Raw genomic sequence first — 20,945 nt, forward strand, 5'->3', positions numbered from 1 at the left:
AAGGGGGAGATATGAACGCTGCAGAGCATATATGGGGCACAGCCAAGGGGGAGATATGAACGCTGCAGAGCATATATGGGGCACAGCCAAGGGGGAGATATGAACGCTGCAGAGCACTATATGGGGCACAGCCAAGGGGGAGATATGAACGCTGCAGAGCACTATATGGGGCACAGCCAAGGGGGAGATATGAACGCTGCAGAGCACTATATGGGGCACAGCCAAGAGGGAGATATGAACAGTGCAGAGCACTGTATGGGGCACAGCTATGGGGCAATATGAACGGTGCAGAGCACTATATGGCACAGCTATGGGGAAATAATGATCCATTTTTATTTTTGAAATTCACCGGTAAATGCTGCATTTCCACCCTAGGCTTATACTCGAGTCAATAGGTTTTCCCAGTTTTTTGTAGCAAAATTAGGGGGGTCGGCTTATACTCGGGTCGGCTTATACTCGAGTATATACGGTAGATCAGATTTGAGGGCATCCATGAAGGAGGATCTGACAGAGGCAATACTTTTTCTGAGGTCAAATTTATAGATTTCTTCTTATTAACTGCATAACAGTGTTTATTGCATATTTACTTACAAGAGTTTAGAAAAGTTTATAAAAGTTATTTGCTATATTCTAATTGTATTCGAATAAATATAGTTTTTGCTCTAAGTGGTCTGATTACTTATATGATGGTGAGAAACTGAATAAGCACGATGTTAATATTTGACAACAGTAAATTTATTGTTACGAATTTGCCATTTATGAAGGAGTCGGAGTCGGAACCTGATAAAATCCAGGAGTCTGAGTCGCAACTGTGGCTTACCGACTCCACAGCCCTGGTGGTAGCGCACCTTTAGACAGCAGGCCCCGTGAGTTTACACTGTTATGATGTTATTTCCCACCCAGGGACTTCTTTGGGACGTCCCACGGTCCTGTGTCCCCCAATGTGGCGATGGAGAAATAGGGATTTTTGTGTACTCACCGTAAAGTCCTTTTCTCCGAGCCATTGAGGGTCACGGCACCCACCCCTCTTTGGCTTGTTGCCTAGGATGAGCGTTATAGTTTTGACATGTTGTACCTACGGTTAAAATTTTTGTTAATCTCCTACTGCTTGGTCACTAAACTAGTTCTGTTAGGAGCCAGTTGGCGGTGTATACTGCAGAGGATGAGCTAAACTTTTTTGTATTTACTTAGTGTCAGCCTCCTAGTGGCAGCAGCATACACCCACGGTCCTGTGTCCCCCAATGAGTGGCTCGGAGAAAAGGATTTTACGGTGACTACACAAAAATCACTTTTTTTGTTTTTGTTTTTCCTTCCACATTCCATTAATTCTTTGAAGCACCTGAAGGGTTAATAAAGTTCTTGAATGTGGTTTTGAGCACCTTGAGGTGTGCCGTTTTTAGAAAGGTGTCACTTTGGGGTATTTTTTGTTGTAATACACCCCTCAAAGTCACTTCAAATGTGATGTGGTCCCTAATAATAATAATAATAATAATAATAATAATAATAATAATAATAATAAAAAAAAATCTAAAATTTTTATGTAAAAATGAGAATTTACTTAAACGTTCCAACTTCCCAACAATTTGTTTCCAAAATTGTGTTGATATAAAATAGACATGTGTGAAATGTTAGCTATTTTGTGTGCCATAACTCTTTGGTTTAAGAGCATAAAAATTGAAAGTTAAAAACGACAAAAAATTTTTTTCAAAACTTCCAATCATTGTCACAAATAATCGTAAGTCATATCGAAGAAATTTTACTGCTGTTATGAAGTACAATATGTCATAAAAAAAAACAATCTCTGAATTAGTGGGATCCATTTCCGCATTCAAGGTATTCAGTGGTAGTTCAGCTCACGTGCCGGTATATGGAGGTAGAAAATGGGAACACTGTCTCTTTAAATCATAGTTGGTTTATTATAAGGCAGCATAAACCAACAGGAGGGGGGAAATAAATACAGCCCTTCAGACTAGAACAGGACAACAACAAAGAAAAACCAAAAACACTGCAATCCAGTCCATACGTTGCAGGTGGCACCTCGCTCTGGAGTAATACAGGTTCAGTCTTTCCTCCACAAGATACAAAACCACTGGAGACTCCTCTCTCCAGTCTTGCTGAACCCAGACTGCCTGTTGAGCCCATTTATTTAAACCCCAGACCATGTGACTCTTTCCACCATGTGACTGACCACATGATCAGGACAAGGCACAGGTCCTATAAACGATGACCTTCAGCACCCAAAAAAGTCGGATCCAATTATGTTTTACAGATTTAGCAATTTAATTCACAGCCGACTTTATGGGACAATACAGACATAAATTCATCCAACATTTTGGCATTGTTGCCTTTATCAAGGATCTGTGAAGAGTCTGTGGGCGAAGTCCATACCTTAGTGTACCAACAGACTCTTATCACTGATATCCTTTATAAAGGCAATGATGCCGAAACGTTGGATGACTTTGTATCGTCCCATAAAGTCGGCTGTGAATTAAATTGCTACGTCTTTGAAACATCATTGGATCTGACTTTTTTGAGTGCCGAAGGTCATCGTTTATATTGCTGTTTTTTTTTTTTTTTTTTTTTTCCCTTCTGAGCACCATTCTTTTACTTGGAGTACACCACTTTTGATCGATCACACAGGTCCTGACAGCTCTGCAGGTGGAGATAAAGTGGACCTCCTCCCACCCGCTCTATGAAGGTCCACATGAAACCAGGCCATTATGCAACTTTAACTTGACTCTCACAACACAGTGTGCTGGAGGAACATACTCTGGTTTCATATCACTGATGCCATTAAGCGCAGTGACCTATATCTCCCATCTATTGCCTTACCAGTGACTTTGTCACACCTCAAAGTGACAGTGGTCAGAATTGTAAAATTTGGAGCGGTCATGAATGTGAAAACAGGCTTGGTGGTGAAAGGGTTAAAATATTTTGAGAACACTATTCTTACCTTTTAGGCTATATTCACACGTTGCGGTTTTTACCGCGGAACCGCAGCGATTTTGCCGCTGTGGGTCCGCAGCAGTTTCCATAGCGTTTACAGTAACATGTAAACCCTATGGAAACCGCAAACCGCTGTGCACATGCTGCGGGAAAAACCGCGCGGGAACGCAGCGGTTTACAACCTGCAGCATGTCACTTTGTGCAGAATCGCTGCGATTCTGCACCCATAGGAATACATTGAACCGCTTACTTCCCGCATGGGGCTATGCCCACGTTGCGGGAAGTAAGTGGATAATGTGCGGATGGTACCCGGGGTGGAGGAGAGGAGACTCTCCTCCAGGCCCCGGGAACCATATTTGTGGTTAAAAAAAAAAAAAAAAATCATGTATACTCACCCTCTGAAGTCTCAGCGCTGCACGCGGCCGTCCGGTCAGAGTTGCTGTGCGACCAGGACCTTCGGTGACGTCGCGGTCACATTACCGTGACGTCACGAAGGGTCCTTCGCGCACAGCATCTTTGGAACCGGACCGCCGGGTGCAGCGTCGAGGAGATCCGGACATCAGAGGGTGAGTATACCGATTTTTATTATTTTTAACATTACTATTGATGCTGCATATTGCTGCATATGCAGCATCAATAGTATAGGCGGAAACCGCGGAACAAACCGCGATAAATCTGCAGGGAGAACCGCAGTTGTTTTGCCCTGCAGATTTATCAAATCCGCTGCGGGAGAACCCGCAGGGACAGGACGCAAAGTGTGAACATAGCCTTAAACTTCACAAATACTTGCTACTTCATGTTGGTATATAACATAACGTGATAAAGTTTAGGTGGTATTTAGATTTAAAACCTTTGTATCTTCAGAGAATTGAACCTGCAATGATTTGATCACTTCTGACAGGAGTAGTGTTGCTATGAGATAGTTGTAAGTACACGTGAGGGGAAAGCAGAGCTATGTAGGTAGATACGAGACTGTACATCCACTAACCAGTAGTTGGAATGATTTGGGTGAGCAACTATTTTCTCTGCACGTTGGTGAGGGATGTACCATTAACAGGAAGCTGACTGAATCTGTCTGTAAGCTGCACCCTCCTGAGCCGTCTATATGAGCACACAGGGCATAGGAGGCTGAATAACATGATGCCTTGATATCTGATGTCTTATTCTAGAGAAATCCATATTTTTCTTATGTAAATGAGTTGTTTAGGACTATGGACTGGGCACAGATCTGTATGAGAATCTGCCCCAGAGGTTATTGTAAGTATAAGGAGGGAGTTACCAGTGTGGTGGCCGCTGCCTGATCTCACTGCAGAGCTGTGTGTGATTATACCTCACATGTTCAGGTTCCTCTCAGCTTCGGTCTCCAGCTCACACAGACAGGGTTGTTATATTGTTGCAATACAGCAGAGCTCAGAGAGAAGCAAAATGTGTTTCCAAGACATCAGGTTAATTACTCCTGTAATGTGTTGGTTGCATGTCCCACACTGGCAACTCCTGTTTTATTGAAGGTAATCTCTGGAGGCAGATTCCCATGCAGATAATTGTCCGGCCCAGAGCCTGAAACTGCTCATTTACATGTAAGAAAAAGTGGATTTTGCAGAAATAAGACCCCGGATCACAGATGGCAAGGTATCACTATTCAACTTCCAATGAACTGCTTGTCCATGTAACCCGCTTTAAAGGGGTTGACCCTACTAACAGATAACCTTTAATTCTCAGTCAACCAATTCTGCAGGCATACAACACAACAGAGGCCATAGAATGCAAATGATGTCAATTTTTTTTTCAAAAATGATTAAGACGAAATTATATATTTAAGTAAAAAATATCACTCAGTCGTCCATATCCTTCAGGCTGGGGCTACATCAGGATCATGTGACCTTAAATATCTGTGCATCTTGTCTGCGACCTGCTGTCACATGACTGTTTTAGAACTGTCAATCAAAAATTATAAGTTAAACAGCACCTCCATATAGCCAGGGTCCTACAGGACACTATTTAGGACGCACGTCACAACCAGGGAGTTCATCCCAGAAGAAAGCCCATACCAGACAGTGCCTCAAACGTTGGTGAAAGCAAAATCACATTTTATTCCGCCTCCTGTGGCAACGTTTCGATCCAACAGATCTTTAGAAAGATCTGTTGGATCGAAACGTTGCCACAGGAGGCGATATAAAATGTTGTTTTTTTTTTTCACTAACGTCTGAGGCGCTGTCTTTTCTACTACTTGTTTTAGAACTGTGTGATTTTGCTGTGCTGGATTTTCGGTCACGCACGCTCAGGTGGTCTCCCGAGTATTTGTGACTGCTCAGAGATTTAGTTTTACTTGGCACAGCTGCATGATTTGCGTATACTAGACAGCTTGATTACATGTGGGGATTCCCTAGCAACCAGGCAACCCACACATGTACTCAGGCTGGCTAGTAGCTGTAAATCCTTCAGCTGAGGCAACAAAAACTAAATCGCTGAGCACTAACAAATACTCGGAGACCATCCGAGCGTGCTTAGGAAAACACGAGCAACAAGTATACACGCTCATCACTATTCCTGGCCTAAATATCAGTGAAAAGCTGTATAGGGTTAGTTGGGACCTGTATACTCACAGAGCTGTGTACACCAACCATCATGGCTGTGTTTCGCTTCAGGGATTGTCTCCACATCTGGGGTGGCTAACACAAAATGATGCTAAAACTTCAACAGTTTGCACCCATTCCTAGTACCGATGCAAAATGCTGGCATGCGAAAGTGTCCAACAGGTCACTGCAATCCTTCCGGCCCAGGTGAGGTATTAATGTATTTCTTGTTGGCATTTATTAACCCACCATTCGTCTGTTTTGTTTTATATGCCTATAATATATGAAAACTAGTTCATTCCCATTCAGCTATGTGGAATCAGATTTAGAAATGGCTTTATTTTCCTTTTTTTTTTTGAGCAGCCACCTTTTCTTTCTATTCTCCCTGTTTTTATTCTTTGGAGGTATATTCACTCACTTCCCCCTCACATTGCATGTGTCTGAAGAGCATCAACATGACAGTTTAGCGCTCTGTGTTTTCTGGTCTTTCACTGTTGCAAAGTTTAAAACAAATAAGAAGTTTTGACGTTCTGTGTTTTATTCGGTTTTTATTTAAGTTTAATTCTGGCTCTTTGGCGGCTGATGTTTTCTTATGCCCCTTACTCTTTCACCTCTCCTGTCCCCTCTCTATTATTCCCCTTCCCTTCTCTAATGATTTGCATGTATGTCTCCCCTTTGCACGCAGGGTTTTGGTTTTGTAACTTTTGAAACTAGCGCGGATGCTGACCGGGCCCGGGAGAAATTGCACAGCACGGTGATTGAGGGGCGAAAAATTGAGGTGCATGTCTTTACCTAAACCTGAAAGATTGCTAAATGCCAGCTGCTGCACCCCATTCTGTCTTTCCTTTCTTACACTTCTCTTGCAGTTCCTTTTATGGCCTTGATTATCTTTAACTGCTTGGCTCGATTTTCTCATTATTCGAAGCTTATGTAACTTCCTAATTTGTACAATTTGTCTTCCTTTCTGTTTTCCTAAACTTCATCAAATTACCGTATTTTGTTCTTCACCTTATCTTAAATTGTTTTGTAGCGTTAAAACACTGTTGTACTATCAATGTCTGCAGGAGAAATATTGTAATATATCTTGCTGCTCTCTTCCTCTAATATGAAGATTGAACTCTCTTTCTCCCGTACTACAAGCTTCCCTATTTGCCTTCTTTGATTCATTATTTGCACTCACAACTGCAACTTTAATGGTGTCTGTCACCCCCAAAATGCCTTCAGGACTAACTATACAGTGATGTAAGGGACTGTGCGAGATGGCATTCACTCTAGGAGTAAGCACTGCCCAAGACTCAAAATGTGGGGGTTTAACCGTGCACCCAGCTCATGGCCACACCGAGGGTGCAAGCAACCTGTGGCCGCACCATGGGTGCACGCAAGCCTCTTCATTTGCATGTAATTTAACATTGTTTTCACAAGGACCGTACCAAGTGCAGTGCTAGCATGATTTTATAGGGGGAGAAGTCCCCTATAGCATTCTCTAGTTAGTCTAAATAACGTTTTGGGGTGATGGACTTTAATATCTCTGCATGATTGTTTATAAACTCCCATTTGTTTTCTAACATGCTTTATTTTAGAGCCTTGATATGTAGAGAAGGCTTATGTCACACCATGTTCTTTCATACAGTGGTAAATCTGCGACAAGATCAGTGATGTTTACACTTGTATTGTACACTACCCAAACAATTTTGGCATATGTCAGACAAGTAAATGTCTGAAAACATTTGTGAACATGCTAAGATTTATTTTTTCTTTTGATCTGTGAATCTGCTTAAACATGGTTGAATCCTATTTATACTTTTTTATCTTTAAAAAAAAAAAGGCTGAAAAGACAAACTTGGTGTGACTTGGCCTGATACCACTTGCTTTTTTCCAATTTTATTTGTTTCCGTAAATTTCTCAAAATATATTGATCACATAGCCACAAGATGGGTTATATAAATGCATGACCCCGTGATTAGCACTTATTTATTTATTTATTTCATGGTTCCCTTTTGAGTTTGAAAGAAGCAGCAGAAGGTCAAATATCGATTCCCTGGCATGCATGTGCAAGGAGGCCAGGAACTTGGAACATGGAACTCCTACTTTAGTTATGGGGGCTGTCCCTGTTTGCCGTGCCTCAGTACTACCACCGCAATCTTATAATCTTTATCTCCTATCTTGGGAAATCCTTTTATGAACACTTTTTATTAAATTTGTCAATTTTTTTTCTACCTCCTAAACCTTGTTCTCATGTATCACTATTGTGTGTAGCAACCCTCTGTCTACGAAATAACACTATATTAGATTACAGAAGAGCTTAGGTTTCATCTATGCATTTTCTCTGGCTCTGTTTTCCATTTTGAATTGTGTGTTTTATAATCTCAAGTTTTTCTTTTAACTTCATTTGCTGTTTGTGTATCCATCACCTTCTCTGGATTTGCGCTTTCTGCTTGAACTGGTTTTTTTTTTTTTTTGTTTTTTTTTATATATATATATACTTACCAGCTCTAAAATTTCAATGACTACCGTATATTAGGAAACTGATATGTCAAAATTCTAAGCTAAAGTAGAAATGGCCTAAATGGGCAGCTCATAACTTTGATTATTAGAACCCTTTGCTTTACTTACAGAAGTATTAGGAAAATATTATAACACCTCGGGAATTACCGTATTTTTCGGACTATAAGACGCACCGGACCATAAGACGCACCCCAAATTTGGGGTGAAAATTGCAGAAAAAAAGATTTTTTTATAAGATGGGGGTCCGTCTTATTGTCCGAATTTACAGTATCTTACCTGAGGGATGGCGGTGGCAGAGCAGGGTCACAGGAGGCAAGGTGTCGGCAGAGGTGGGGTGATGCTGGGATGAGGAGGTGCTGGGATGAGGAGGTGCTGGGATGAGGAGGTGCTGGGATGAGGAGGTGCTGGGATGAGAAGGTGCTGGGATGAGAAGGTGCTGGGATCAGGAGGTGCTGGGATCAGGAGGTGCTGGGATCAGGAGGTGCAGTGAGAGGTATGGCGTGAGAGGGGTCCCTGGCTTACCATGCAGGCTTACCTTGGTGGCAGAGGTGCGGTGGCAGAGGTCCGGTGGCAGAGGTGCGGTGGCGGGGGTGTGGCGGCAGAGGAGGCGCAGTAAGCGGGGTCCCTTTCCCCGGTATGGTGATGCAGCAGGCCCGGTATGCAGCAGAGCCGGGTGAATCCTCTTGTTATCGGTGGGCGCGGCCATCTTCCTGAGGCCGCGCGTGTGCAGATGAAGCGCTCTGTTCCCGGGGCTTCAGGAAAATGGCCGCGGGAGGCCGTGCGTGCGCAGATGGAGATCGCGGCGGCCATTTTCCTGAAGCCCCGGGAAGCAGAGCGCTCCATCTGCGCACGCGCGGCCTCCGGAAAATGGCCGCCACCACCGATAACAAGAGGATTCACCCGGCTCTGCTGCATACCGGGCCTGCTGCATCACCATACCGGGGAAAGGGACCCCGCTTACTGCGCCTCCTCTGCCGCCACACCCCCACCACCGCACCTCTGCCACCGGACCTCTGCCGCCACGGTAAGACTGCATTGCGACTATTAGACGCACCCCCCATTTTCCCCCCTTTTTTTGGGGGGAAAAAGTGCGTCTTTTAGTCTGAAAAATACGGTAGATCACAAAAAATAAAAATAAATAAATCCCAATTGTTTTCTGGAAATAATAAAATAATTACCCTCAGTACCATAACAAGAAAAAGTGGAAACCACTCATAATTAGAAGCAGACCAATCACCAGACCTATGGATATACCATGGGAGACCAGACAAAATTCTATAATTCAAGATAAATGTCTTTATTTAATAATTGCGGTACAGGAAGAAATGAAAAAATTAAAATAACGTGTGCGCGTATCAGGACAAGCAATAGAAAATCAATAAAGCTAAACCCATATACAAGAATAATGTCCATAAAAAAACAATATTCCATATATGTGACAATAAAAGAAGGATATGACAAGGATAGAAGTAGTAAGTGCAGTTATGCAGAGTCACATAGCAAGTATGCAACCCTCCGTAAATGCCAAATGCAAATAAAACTCTGCATAACTGCACATACTACTTCTATCCTTGTATGGCACGAATATATATATATATATATATATATATATATATATATATATATATATATATATATATACATATACATATACATATACATATACATATACATATACATATACATATACATATACATATATATATATATATATATATATATATATATATATATATACACATATATATATATATATATACACATATATATATATATATATATACACATATATATATATATATATATATATATATATACACATATATATATATATATATACACATATATATACACACACACACTTACATACATACATATATATATATATATATATATATATATATATATATATATATATACACATATATACATATACATATACACACACACACACACACACACACACACACACACACACACACACACACACACACACACACACACACACACACACACACACACACACACACACACACACACACTGCCCAGGGGCGGACACTGATAGCTTGGGGCCCCTGTGCAAGAAATGTGTCTGGGCCCCTCTCCTTCTATGGCGACAAAGCTACATTATACAGTATATACATAGAGCATGAGAAGAACTACCGTATACTATATTTCTAATTGGAGGTATTTGCTAATATTTCTGATATTATACCTACCACATATTAGGATAGGATGTTGGAGATGGGAATATCCCTTTTAAGTTACCATCAGTCAAACATTTGTTAGGACCCCAGCTATTCCAATTCTCTACTATATATGAACACTGAGCTGGCCTAAGAACATACACGCTTCCAATAGGAGTTGGGAGTAAGTCATTACCAGACACTGATGGTGGATTATCTCACAGGAGAGGAAAAGTATCAGTAGTGGACGTTCAAAGAGCCTGATCCTTTTCTCCACCTCTGGGAAGATTCGGGAGGTCCAGTTATACATTAATTGTTCTCTTGGACCTGCAAAAATGATCAAATTGTGTTGACTTCTCTCTAATGTGCACAGAGGTATTTAGTGTGAGTCTCATAGCTGGTCCAGTGAGTCTTATTGCCAAAGATTCCAAATACACCAGGAGCTGCCATTGTTGGGGGTAGACAGATAGATAGATGATAGATAGATGTGAGATAGATACAGTAGATAGATATTAGATAGATAAAAAATAGATAGATAATAGATAGATATAGAGATAGGTAGATAATAGATAGATAATAGATGATAGATATAGAGATAGATAGATGATAGATACTGTATTTTTCACACTATAAGACACACCGGACTATAAGACACACCTAGGTTTTAGAGGAGGAAATTAGGGGAAAAAAAGAAACTGAAGCAAAAAATGTAGTCAATGGTCCCCTCATCCCTATCCTTTTATGCATGGTCCCATTCTTATTCTGATATGATTGATTGGCCCCATCCAGTTCCTGGTATGATTGATTGGCCCTCATCCAGTTCCTGGTATACATGGCCCCATCAGAAAAGATTAAAAAAAAAACATTACTCTTACCTTCCTCCGCTCCCTCGAGGTTGCAACGTCGTGCTCAAGTGCCAGCAGCTGCTTAATGCTTGTAAGCAGCGCATGGCATGAACGTCGTGCGCTGCCCACAAACAAAGCCCAGCTGCTGGAATACTCACCGGGACCGTTCAGTGCAGAGAGCAGTGAGTATCCATTCCTCTTCAGTAGCGCGCAGTGTCAGCCACCTGTTGTCTGCTGCTGCTGTCGGCGGTCACGTGTGCCGATACTTAAGAGAAATTAATATTCTGAATCTTCATTTCTCTTAAGTATCGGCACATGTGAGCGCCACAGCAGCAGCAGGCAACAGGTGGCTGACACTGCACGCTACTGAAGAGGAATGGATACTTACCGCTCTCTGCGCTGAATGGTCCCGGTGAGTATTCCGGCAGCTGGGCTCTGTTTGTGGGCAGCGCACGACGTTCATGCCATGCGCTGCTTACAAGCATTAAGCAGCTGCTGGCACCAGAGCAGGACGCTGTGAGGGAGCTCCGAGTAGGTGAGTGTAATGTTTGTGTTTTTTGTAATATTTTGTGATGGGGCCAATCACTCATACTAGGATGCCAGGCTAAAATGAATATTCATTGCCCTCCACGCCCATGGGCATGGAATGCAGTGCATATTTATTTCTCTTTAGAAGTGGGCAGCCGCCGGCTCCTGTCTCTGTGACCCGCTGCTCATCTGATACCGCCCCCCCACCTCCCCACCACAGCCAGACCCCATACATCCGGTCTATCAGACCCACCCCCCATTTTCCTCCACATTTTGGGAGAAAAAAAGGTGCGTCTTATAGTCTGAAAAATAGGATAGATGATCGATAATAGATAGACATGAGATAGATGAGAGATAGATAGATAGATAGATATGGGCTAGACGGACAGATGGTAAAATCCCATTTATTTTGCATCTTATTCTCTGGTTCCTTTCCTGCCATAAGAGTGCAGCAGGTCGCAGAGGGGATGCTCTGCAGTGGACGACCCCCTGCACCTATAGCACTGGAGAGACCCTGCACACAGCTCTCCTTGAGGACCTGCTGCCAGCCTCCTGCACAGCTGCTGCATCTCCTAGAAGGAGCCTGGCCATGCTGGATATGACTGCTACAAAGCTTTGCTTGTAAAGTTTTCCTCTGGCAACAATTTGTCTGTTCTTTCTTAGGGCAAGCTCAGTAAAGTGAATAATCCAGAGGGAGTCCCCTATTCTCCTTACCTCCCCCCAGTACATTCTCCTAATGCCTTCACTGTCCTTTGATTGGCTTCACCACATCCAGAGCAGGAGCTTTGTCTTGAGTTAAAGTGAAGTACAGATTTTAGTCGGGAGTCCACAGTCACTGGTGTTTATTGTGCTGCAGAGCAGTGCAAAGGGAAGACGAGCGCACAGAGGGAAAGAAGACTGCAGAATCAGCAAACACCTACCTCTCTGTGGATCACCGTCGCTGGCAGCTTCCTCTCTCTGGCACAGAAGCACCCAGCCGTGCTGCTGTGTGAGGAACAGGAAGTGCAGGAAGGGAGCAGCACGGATCACTGCAGCCCTGTTGCCACTTTCTCTTTGAGACAGCGGAGCTGCAGGTATCTCTCCCTGCCCGCCGCACATGAGGGCAATCTGGCCAGGGGCCCCCCAGAGCCTCGGGGCCAGTTTGCCCTCATTATTAGCGGTCCTGTAGGGGCCCCCCCTCACCCTCTGGGCCCCTGTGCAGCTGCATCGGCTGCACATGCGGTATGTCAGCCCCTGACAGTGCCTACAAGTAGTATTCAACCCCCTGCAGGTTTTATAAGATGCAAATAAGTTAGAGCCTTCAAACAAGAGCAGGATTTATTAACCGGTTGCATAAATCTTACAAACCAAAAAGTTTTGTTGCTCAGTTAAATTTTTATAAATTTTAAACATAAAAGTGTGGGTCAATTATTATTCAACCCCTAGGTTTAATATTTTGTGGAATAACCTTTGTTTGCAATTACAGCTAATAATCGTCTTTTATAAGACCTGATCAGGCCGGCACAGGTCTCTGGAGTTTTCTTGGCCCACTCCTCCATGCAGATCTTCTCCAAGTTATCTAGGTTCTTTGGGTGTCTCATGTGGACTTTAATCTTGAGCTCCTTCCACAAGTTTTCAATTGGGTTAAGGTCAGGAGACTGACTAGGCCACTGCAACACCTTGATTTTTTGCCTCTTGAACCAGGCCTTGGTTTTCTTGGCTGTGTGCTTTGGGTCGTTGTCTTGTTGGAAGATGAAATGACGACCCATCTTAAGATCCTTGATGGAGGAGCGGAGGTTCTTGGCCAAAATCTCCAGGTAGGCCGTGCTATCCATCTTCCCATGGATGCGGACCAGATGGCCAGGCCCCTTGGCTGAGAAACAGCCCCACAGCATGATGCTGCCACCACCATGCTTGACTGTAGGGATGGTATTCATGGGGTCGTATGCAGTGCCATCCAGTCTCCAAACGTCACGTGTGTGGTTGGCACGAAAGATCTCTATCTTGGTCTCATCAGACCAGAGAACCTTGAACCAGTCAGTCTGAGTCCTCCAAGTGATCATGAGCAAACTGTAGACGAGCCTTGACATGACGCTTTGAAAGTAAAGGTACCTTACGGGCTCGTCTGGAACGGAGACCATTGCGGTGGAGTACGTTACTTATGGTATTGACTAAAACCAATGTCCCCACTGCCATGAGATCTTCCCGGAGCTCCTTCCTTGTTGTCCTTGGGTTAGCCTTGACTCTTCGGACAAGCCTGGCCTCGGCACGGGAGGAAACTTTCAAAGACTGTCCAAGCTGTGGAAGGCTAACAGTAGTTCCATAAGCCTTCCACTTCCGGATGATGCTCCCAACAGTGGAGACAGGTAGGCCCAACTCCTTGGAAAGGGTTTTGTACCCCTTGCCAGCCTTGTGACCCTCCACGATCTTGTCTCTGATGGCCTTGGAATTCTCCTTTGTCTTTCCCATGTTGACCATGTATGAGTGCTGTTCACAAGTTTGGGGAGGGTCTTAAATAGTCAGAAAAGGCTGGAAAAAGAGATAATTAATCCAAACATGTGAAGCTCATTGTTCTTTGTGCCCGAACTACTTCTTAATACTTTAGGGGAACTAAACAGAATTCTGGTGGGTTGAGGGGTTGAATAATAAATGACCCTCTGAAAAGACTTTTCACAATTTAAAAAAAAAAAAATAAACAAAGAAATAACATTCTTTTTTGCTGCAGTGCATTTCACACTTCCAGGCTGATCTACGGTCCAAATGTCACAATGCCAAGTTAATTACAAATGTGTAAACCAGCTAAATCTGCAGGGGGTTGAATACTACTTGTAGGCACTGTATGTATGTGTATATATATACACGTGTGTATGTATATATATATATATATATATATATATATATATATATATATATATATATATTATTTAATCCTTTAAATTAAATATATATATATATGTATAATTTTTAATTTAATCCTTTAAATTAAACTATATACATATATATGTTTAATTTAAGGGAATCATTGGGGATCATGTATACCCTAATTCAGGTTACTATTTACCTGCACAGGTCCACTGTTTACATCCTATTTTAGGACATTATTCGTGTATATGGGTTTATCATTATTGATTTTCTATTGCTTGTCCTGATACGCGCACACTTTATTTTAATTTTTTCATTTCCTCCTGCACCGCTATTAAATAAACTAGATGGTAGCCCGATTCTAACGCATCGGGTATTCTAGAATATGTACAGTTAGGTCCATATATATTTGGACAGACAACATTTTTCTAATTTTGGTTATAGACATTAACACAATGAATTTTAAACAAAACAATTCAGATGCAGTTGAAGTTCAGACTTTCAGCTTTCATTTGAGGGTATCCACATTAAAATTGGATGAAGGCTTGAGGAGTTTCAGCTTCTTAACATGTGCCACCCTGTTTTTAAAGGGACCAAAAGTAATTGGACAGATTAAATAATTTTAAATAAAATGTTCATGTCCAGTACTTGGTTGAAAACCCTTTGTTGGCAATGACTGCCTGAAGTCTTGACCTCATGGACATCACCAGACACTGTGTTTCCTCCTTTTTGTTGCTCTGCCAGGCCTTCATTGTGGTGGTTTTCAGTTGCTGTTTATTTGTGGGCCTTTCTGTCTGATGTTTAGTCTTTAACAAGTGAAATGCATGCTCAATTAGGTTGAGATCAGGTGACTGACTTGGCCATTCAAGAATATTATAATAATAATAATAATAATAATCTTTATTTTTATATAGCGCTAACATATTCCGCAGCGCTTTACAGTTTTTGCACACATTATCATCACTGTCCCCGATTGGGCTCACAATCTAGAATATTCCACTTCTTTGCTTTAATAAACTCCTTGGTTGCTTTGGCTTTGTGTTTTGGGTCATTGTCCATCTGTAGTATGAAACGACGACCAATCAGTTTGGCTGCATTTGGCTGGATCTGAGTACACAGTATGTCTCTGAATACCTCAGAATTCATTCGGCTGCTTCTGTCCTGTGTCACATCATCAATAAACACTAGTGACCCAGTGCCACTGGCAGCCATGCATGCTCAAGCCATCACACTGCCTCCGCCGTGTTTTACAGATGATGTGGTATGCTTTGGATCATGAGCTGCACCACGCCTTCGCCATACTTTTCTCTTTCCATCATTCTGGTAGAGGTTGATCTTGGTTTCATCTGTCCAAAGAATGTTCTTCCAGAACTGTGCTGGCTTTTTTAGATGTTTTTTTTTAGCAAAGTCCAGTCTAGCCTTTTTATTCTTAATGCTTATGAGTGGCTTGCACCGTGCAGTGAACCCTCTGTATTTACTTTCATGCAGTCTTCTCTTTATGGTAGATTTGGATATTGATGCGCCTACCTCCTGGAGAGTGTTGTTCACTTGGTTGGCTGTTGTGAACTGGTTTCTCTTCACCATGGAGATTATTCTGCGATCATCCACAACTGTTGTCTTCCGTGGGCGCCCAGGTCTTTTTGCATTGATGAGTTCACCAGTGCTTTCTTTCTTTCTCAGGATGTACCAAACTGTAGATTTTGCCACTCCTAATATTGTAGCAATTTCTCGGATGGGTTTTTTCTGTTTTTGCAGCTTAAAGATGGCTTGTTTCACCTGCATGGAGAGCTCCTTTGACTGCATGTTTACTTCACAGCAAAACCTTCCAAGTGCAAGCACCACACCTCAAATGAACTCCAGGCCTTTTATCTGCTTAATTGAGAATGACATAACGAAGGGATTGCCCACACCTGTCCATGAAATAGCCTTGGAGTCAATTGTCCAATTACTTTTGGTCCCTTTGAAAACAGGGTGGCACATTTTAAGGAGCTGAAACTCCTAAACCCTTCATCCAATTTTAATGTGGATACCCTCAAATGAAAGCTTAAAGTCTGAACTTCAACTGCATCTGAATTGTTTTGTTCAAAATTCATTGTGCTAATGTCTATAACCAAAATTAGAAAAATGTTGTCTCTGTCCAAATATATATTGACCTAACTGTATGCGTAGTGTATTGCCCAGCCCACGCAGTACATTGCCCAGCCCTCGCAGTACATTGCCCAGCCCACGCAGTACACTGTGTTCCAAATTATTATGCACAAAGAGTTTAAGAGTGATAAGGTTAGAATTTTTTTTGTTTGTCATTTAAACTCATTGATGGTGATGTGTCAGGGCTCTTTATATCACTGAAAGCAATTGCAGATACCTGTGCAAATTAGTTTGGCAGGTGTGTCCAAATAAAGGCAAGACTACTTAAGAAGGCGGTTCCACATTATTAAGCAGCCTACATTTTTGGCCGAAATGGGAAAGCGAAAGGATGTGTCGGCTGCTGAGAAGCAATAAATTGTGGAGTATTTAGGTCAAGACATGACTACAATAAACATTGCCAAGACACTTCATAGTGATCATCGCACTATCAAGAAGTATGTAGCTGATTCTCAGCACATACGTGTGCGTGCTAAGGAAAAATTGAGGACTCTTTCCAACAGGCAATTGCGTAAGGTTAAGAGCAGCTGCAAAAATGCCTTGTCATAGCAGCAGATAAGTTTTTGAAGCTGCTGGTGCCTCCAACGTCCCCAGAACAACAAGATGCAGGGTCCTTCAGAGGTTTGCAGCTGTGCGTAAGCCATCATGTCGACCACCTCTATCCACTGCACACAAGCAGAAACGGCTCCAGTGGGCCAAACGATACATGAAGACTGACTTCCAAACTGTTTTGTTCACCGATGAGTGCCGTGCAACGCTTGATGGTCCAGATGGATGGAGTGGAGGATGGCTGGTTGATGGACACCCCATGAAAACACTGCTAAGGCACCAACAAGGAGGGGGTGGAGTAATGTTTTGGGCTGGAATCATGGGTAGAGAGATTGTCGGCTCCTTTATGATCCCTAAAGGGGTAAAGATGAACTCCATCATCTATGTGGAGTTTCTAAAACAACACTTCAGAGGAAGAACCATGCTTTCCGCAGCAAGATCATTTTCATGCATAATGCACCGTCTCATGCTGCAAAAAACACATCTGCATGTCTGGCTGCTATGGACCTCCATCTTCCCCTGACCTCAACCCCATTGAGAACCTCTGGAGCATCATCAAAAGGAGTGTCTATGATGGCGGGAGGCAGTTCACATCTAAGCAGCAGCTCTGGGAGGGTATTCTGTCCACATGCAAAACAATTGAAGCCGAAACCATCCAAAAACTGACAAATTCAATGGACGAGAGAGTTCAGAAGCTTCTTTCGAACAAGGGGTCCTATGTGCAAATGTAACATCACCTAGAATAAAGTTTTCACTTGAAAACTGTTTGATTTCATTTTGTAATAAGCTGATAATGCTTATAACTTCACAATTGACCCTTTTTTTTTTGTTCAAAATTAAATAAAACAGGTTAAACTCTGCTGTGCATAATTTGGAACATTCATTTTGAGTGTTTATTTTTTTTTTTAAAAGATACTGTTTTCATTTTGTTCCAAAACATTGCAGTTATACTAGAATAGTTAGATGACTGGAAAATAACAATGACTGTAATTCAGATAGGTAATTTAGAGAAAATATGAGGAAATATTATTTGCATAATAATTTGGAACACAGTGTATATTGCACAGCCCACGCAGTCTATAGCAATGTGGGCACCATATCCCTGTTAAAAAAATAATAAAAAAAAATAGTTCTATACTCGCCCTCCGTTGGCCCCCGGATCGAAGCGGTTACCGAGGCTCCTCGTGCGCTCCGGTCTGAAGAGTGCATTGCGGCCTCGCGAGATGATGATGTAGCGGTCTCGCGACCGGTTACCGGAGTGCCGCGAGCGGGAAAGGCCTGTTGTGGATCCGAGGGGCCGACTGAGTATATAACGATTTTGTATTTTTTTTTTTTTATTATTTTTAACATAGGCAGCATGAATAGTAAAAAATTTGTCACACAGGGTTAATGGCAGCGTTAACCGAGTGCGTTACACTGCGGTCAACGCTGCCATTAACCCTGTGTGAGCGCTGACCGGAGGGGAGTATGCGGGCGACGGGCACTGACTGCGGGGAGGAAGGAGCAGCCATTTTCTTCCGGACTGTGCCCGTCGCTGATTGGTCATGGCTGTTATGCCGCGACCAATCAGCGACTTGGATTTCCATGACAGACAGACAGGCCGCGACCAATGAATAACTGTGACAGAAAGACAGACAGAAAGACTAACGTGACCCTTAGGCAATGATATAGTCGATAAAGACATTTATCTTGTATTATACAGGTCCTTCTCAAAAAATTAGCATATAGTGTTAAATTTCATTATTTACCATAATGTAATGATTACAATTAAACTTTCATATATTATAGATTCATTATCCACCAACTGAAATTTGTCAGGTCTTTTATTGTTTTAATGCTGATGATTTTGGCATACAACTCCTGATAACCCAAAAAACCTGTCTCAATAAATTAGCATATCAAGAAAAGGTTCTCTAAACGACCTATTACCCTAATCTTCTGAATCAACTAATTAACTCTAAACACATGCAAAAGATACCTGAGGCTTTTATAAACTCCCTGCCTGGTTCATTACTCAAAACCCCCATCATGGGTAAGACTAGCGACCTGACAGATGTCAAGAAGGCCATCATTGACACCCTCAAGCAAGAGGGTAAGACCCAGAAAGAAATTTCTCAACAAATAGGCTGTTCCCAGAGTGCTGTATCAAGGCACCTCAATGGTAAGTCTGTTGGAAGGAAACAATGTGGCAGAAAACGCTGTACAACGAGAAGAGGAGACCGGACCCTGAGGAAGATTGTGGAGAAGGACCGATTCCAGACCTTGGGGAACCTGAGGAAGCAGTGGACTGAGTCTGGTGTGGAAACATCCAGAGCCACCGTGCACAGGCGTGTGCAGGAAATGGGCTACAGGTGCCGCATTCCCCAGGTAAAGCCACTTTTGAACCATAAACAGCGGCAGAGGCGCCTGACCTGGGCTACAGAGAAGCAGCACTGGACTGTTGCTAAGTGGTCCCAAGTACTTTTTTCTGATGAAAGCAAATTTTGCATGTCATTCGGAAATCAAGGTGCCAGAGTCTGGAGGAAGACTGGGGAGAAGGAAATGCCAAAATGCCTGAAGTCCAGTGTCAAGTACCCACAGTCAGTGATGGTGTGGGGTGCCATGTCAGCTGCTGGTGTTGGTCCACTGTGTTTCATCAAGGGCAGGGTCAATGCAGCTAGCTATCAGGAGATTTTGGAGCACTTCATGCTTCCATCGGCTGAAATGCTTTATGGAGATGAAGATTTCATTTTTCAGCACGACCTGGCACCTGCTCACAGTGCCAAAACCACTGGTAAATGGTTTACTGACCATGGTATTACTGTGCTCAATTGGCCTGCCAACTCTCCTGACCTGAACCCCATAGAGAATCTGTGGGATATTGTGAAGAGAAAGTTGAGAGACGCAAGACCCAACACTCTGGATGAGCTTAAGGCCGCTATTGAAGCATCCTGGGCCTCCATAACATCTCAGCAGTGTCACAGGCTGATTGCCTCCATGCCACGCCGCATTGAAGCAGTCATTTCTGCCAAAGGATTCCCGACCAAGTATTGAGTGCATAACTGAACATTATTATTTGATGGTTTTTTTTGTTTGTTATTAAAAAACACTTTTATTTGATTGGATGGGTGAAATATGCTAATTTATTGAGACAGGTTTTTTGGGTTATCAGGAGTTGTATGCCAAAATCATCAGTATTAAAACAATAAAAGACCTGACAAATTTCAGTTGGTGGATAATGAATCTATAATATATGAAAGTTTAATTGTAATCATTACATTATGGTAAATAATGAAATTTAACACTATATGCTAATTTTTTGAGAAGGACCTGTAGCATTTTGTCTGGTCTCCCATGGTATATCCATAGCTCTGGTGATTGGTCTGCTTTTACTTACAGAAGTGTTGAGCATGCGGCCAGATTCTAGTTCTAGGTGGTAACTTACATAGTGATTCACCAGAAGAGGTTACTTAACAAATGGTGATGGACCTATGTGAGAGCTTTTGATTGTTAAGTTTTTCTTTTTTTTAATGTTGAAACTTTCCTGCAGCTTTTGGTAGTATTTCCAGTTATATTTTTTTAAACTGTTTTGTAACAAATGTTTGCTTACAACTTTCCAATATTCTTTCTGTATTGAAGGGATTGTCCATTTCTCAGACAACCCCTTAAAGGGAACTTATCACCTTGAAAATGTAGTCCAATCTGCAGGCAGAATGCTACAGAACATGGGCAGCTGAGCAGATTGCTGTATAATTTTTTGGAGAAACCTGCATTTTTATCAATTAAACCTCTGCTCTAGGGCAGTCCGATCAGTGGCTGATGGCTGTTTCCGTATGCAGACTTTTATA

The 20,945-nt window shown here is 42.4% G+C and overlaps 1 protein-coding gene across 10 annotated transcripts in view; it reads left to right on the plus strand.

Moving 5' to 3' along the window:
• The window catches only part of RBFOX2 (RNA binding fox-1 homolog 2), a 314,329-nt gene that overhangs the window by 101,877 nt on the left and 191,507 nt on the right, over positions 1-20,945 (plus strand). For 6 of the 10 annotated variants that reach the window (XM_069737176.1, XM_069737178.1, XM_069737174.1 and 3 more), the window contains exon 5: positions 6,205-6,297. The exons of the other annotated variants lie outside the window; for them this stretch is intronic. In XM_069737176.1, coding sequence (XP_069593277.1) covers positions 6,205-6,297 — 93 coding nt within the window. The remainder of the gene's footprint in view (positions 1-6,204; positions 6,298-20,945) is intronic. 10 annotated transcript variants of the gene reach the window in all.

Source organism: Ranitomeya imitator, chromosome 8, assembly GCF_032444005.1.
Source record: "Ranitomeya imitator isolate aRanImi1 chromosome 8, aRanImi1.pri, whole genome shotgun sequence".
Lineage (NCBI taxonomy): Eukaryota > Metazoa > Chordata > Amphibia > Anura > Dendrobatidae > Ranitomeya > Ranitomeya imitator.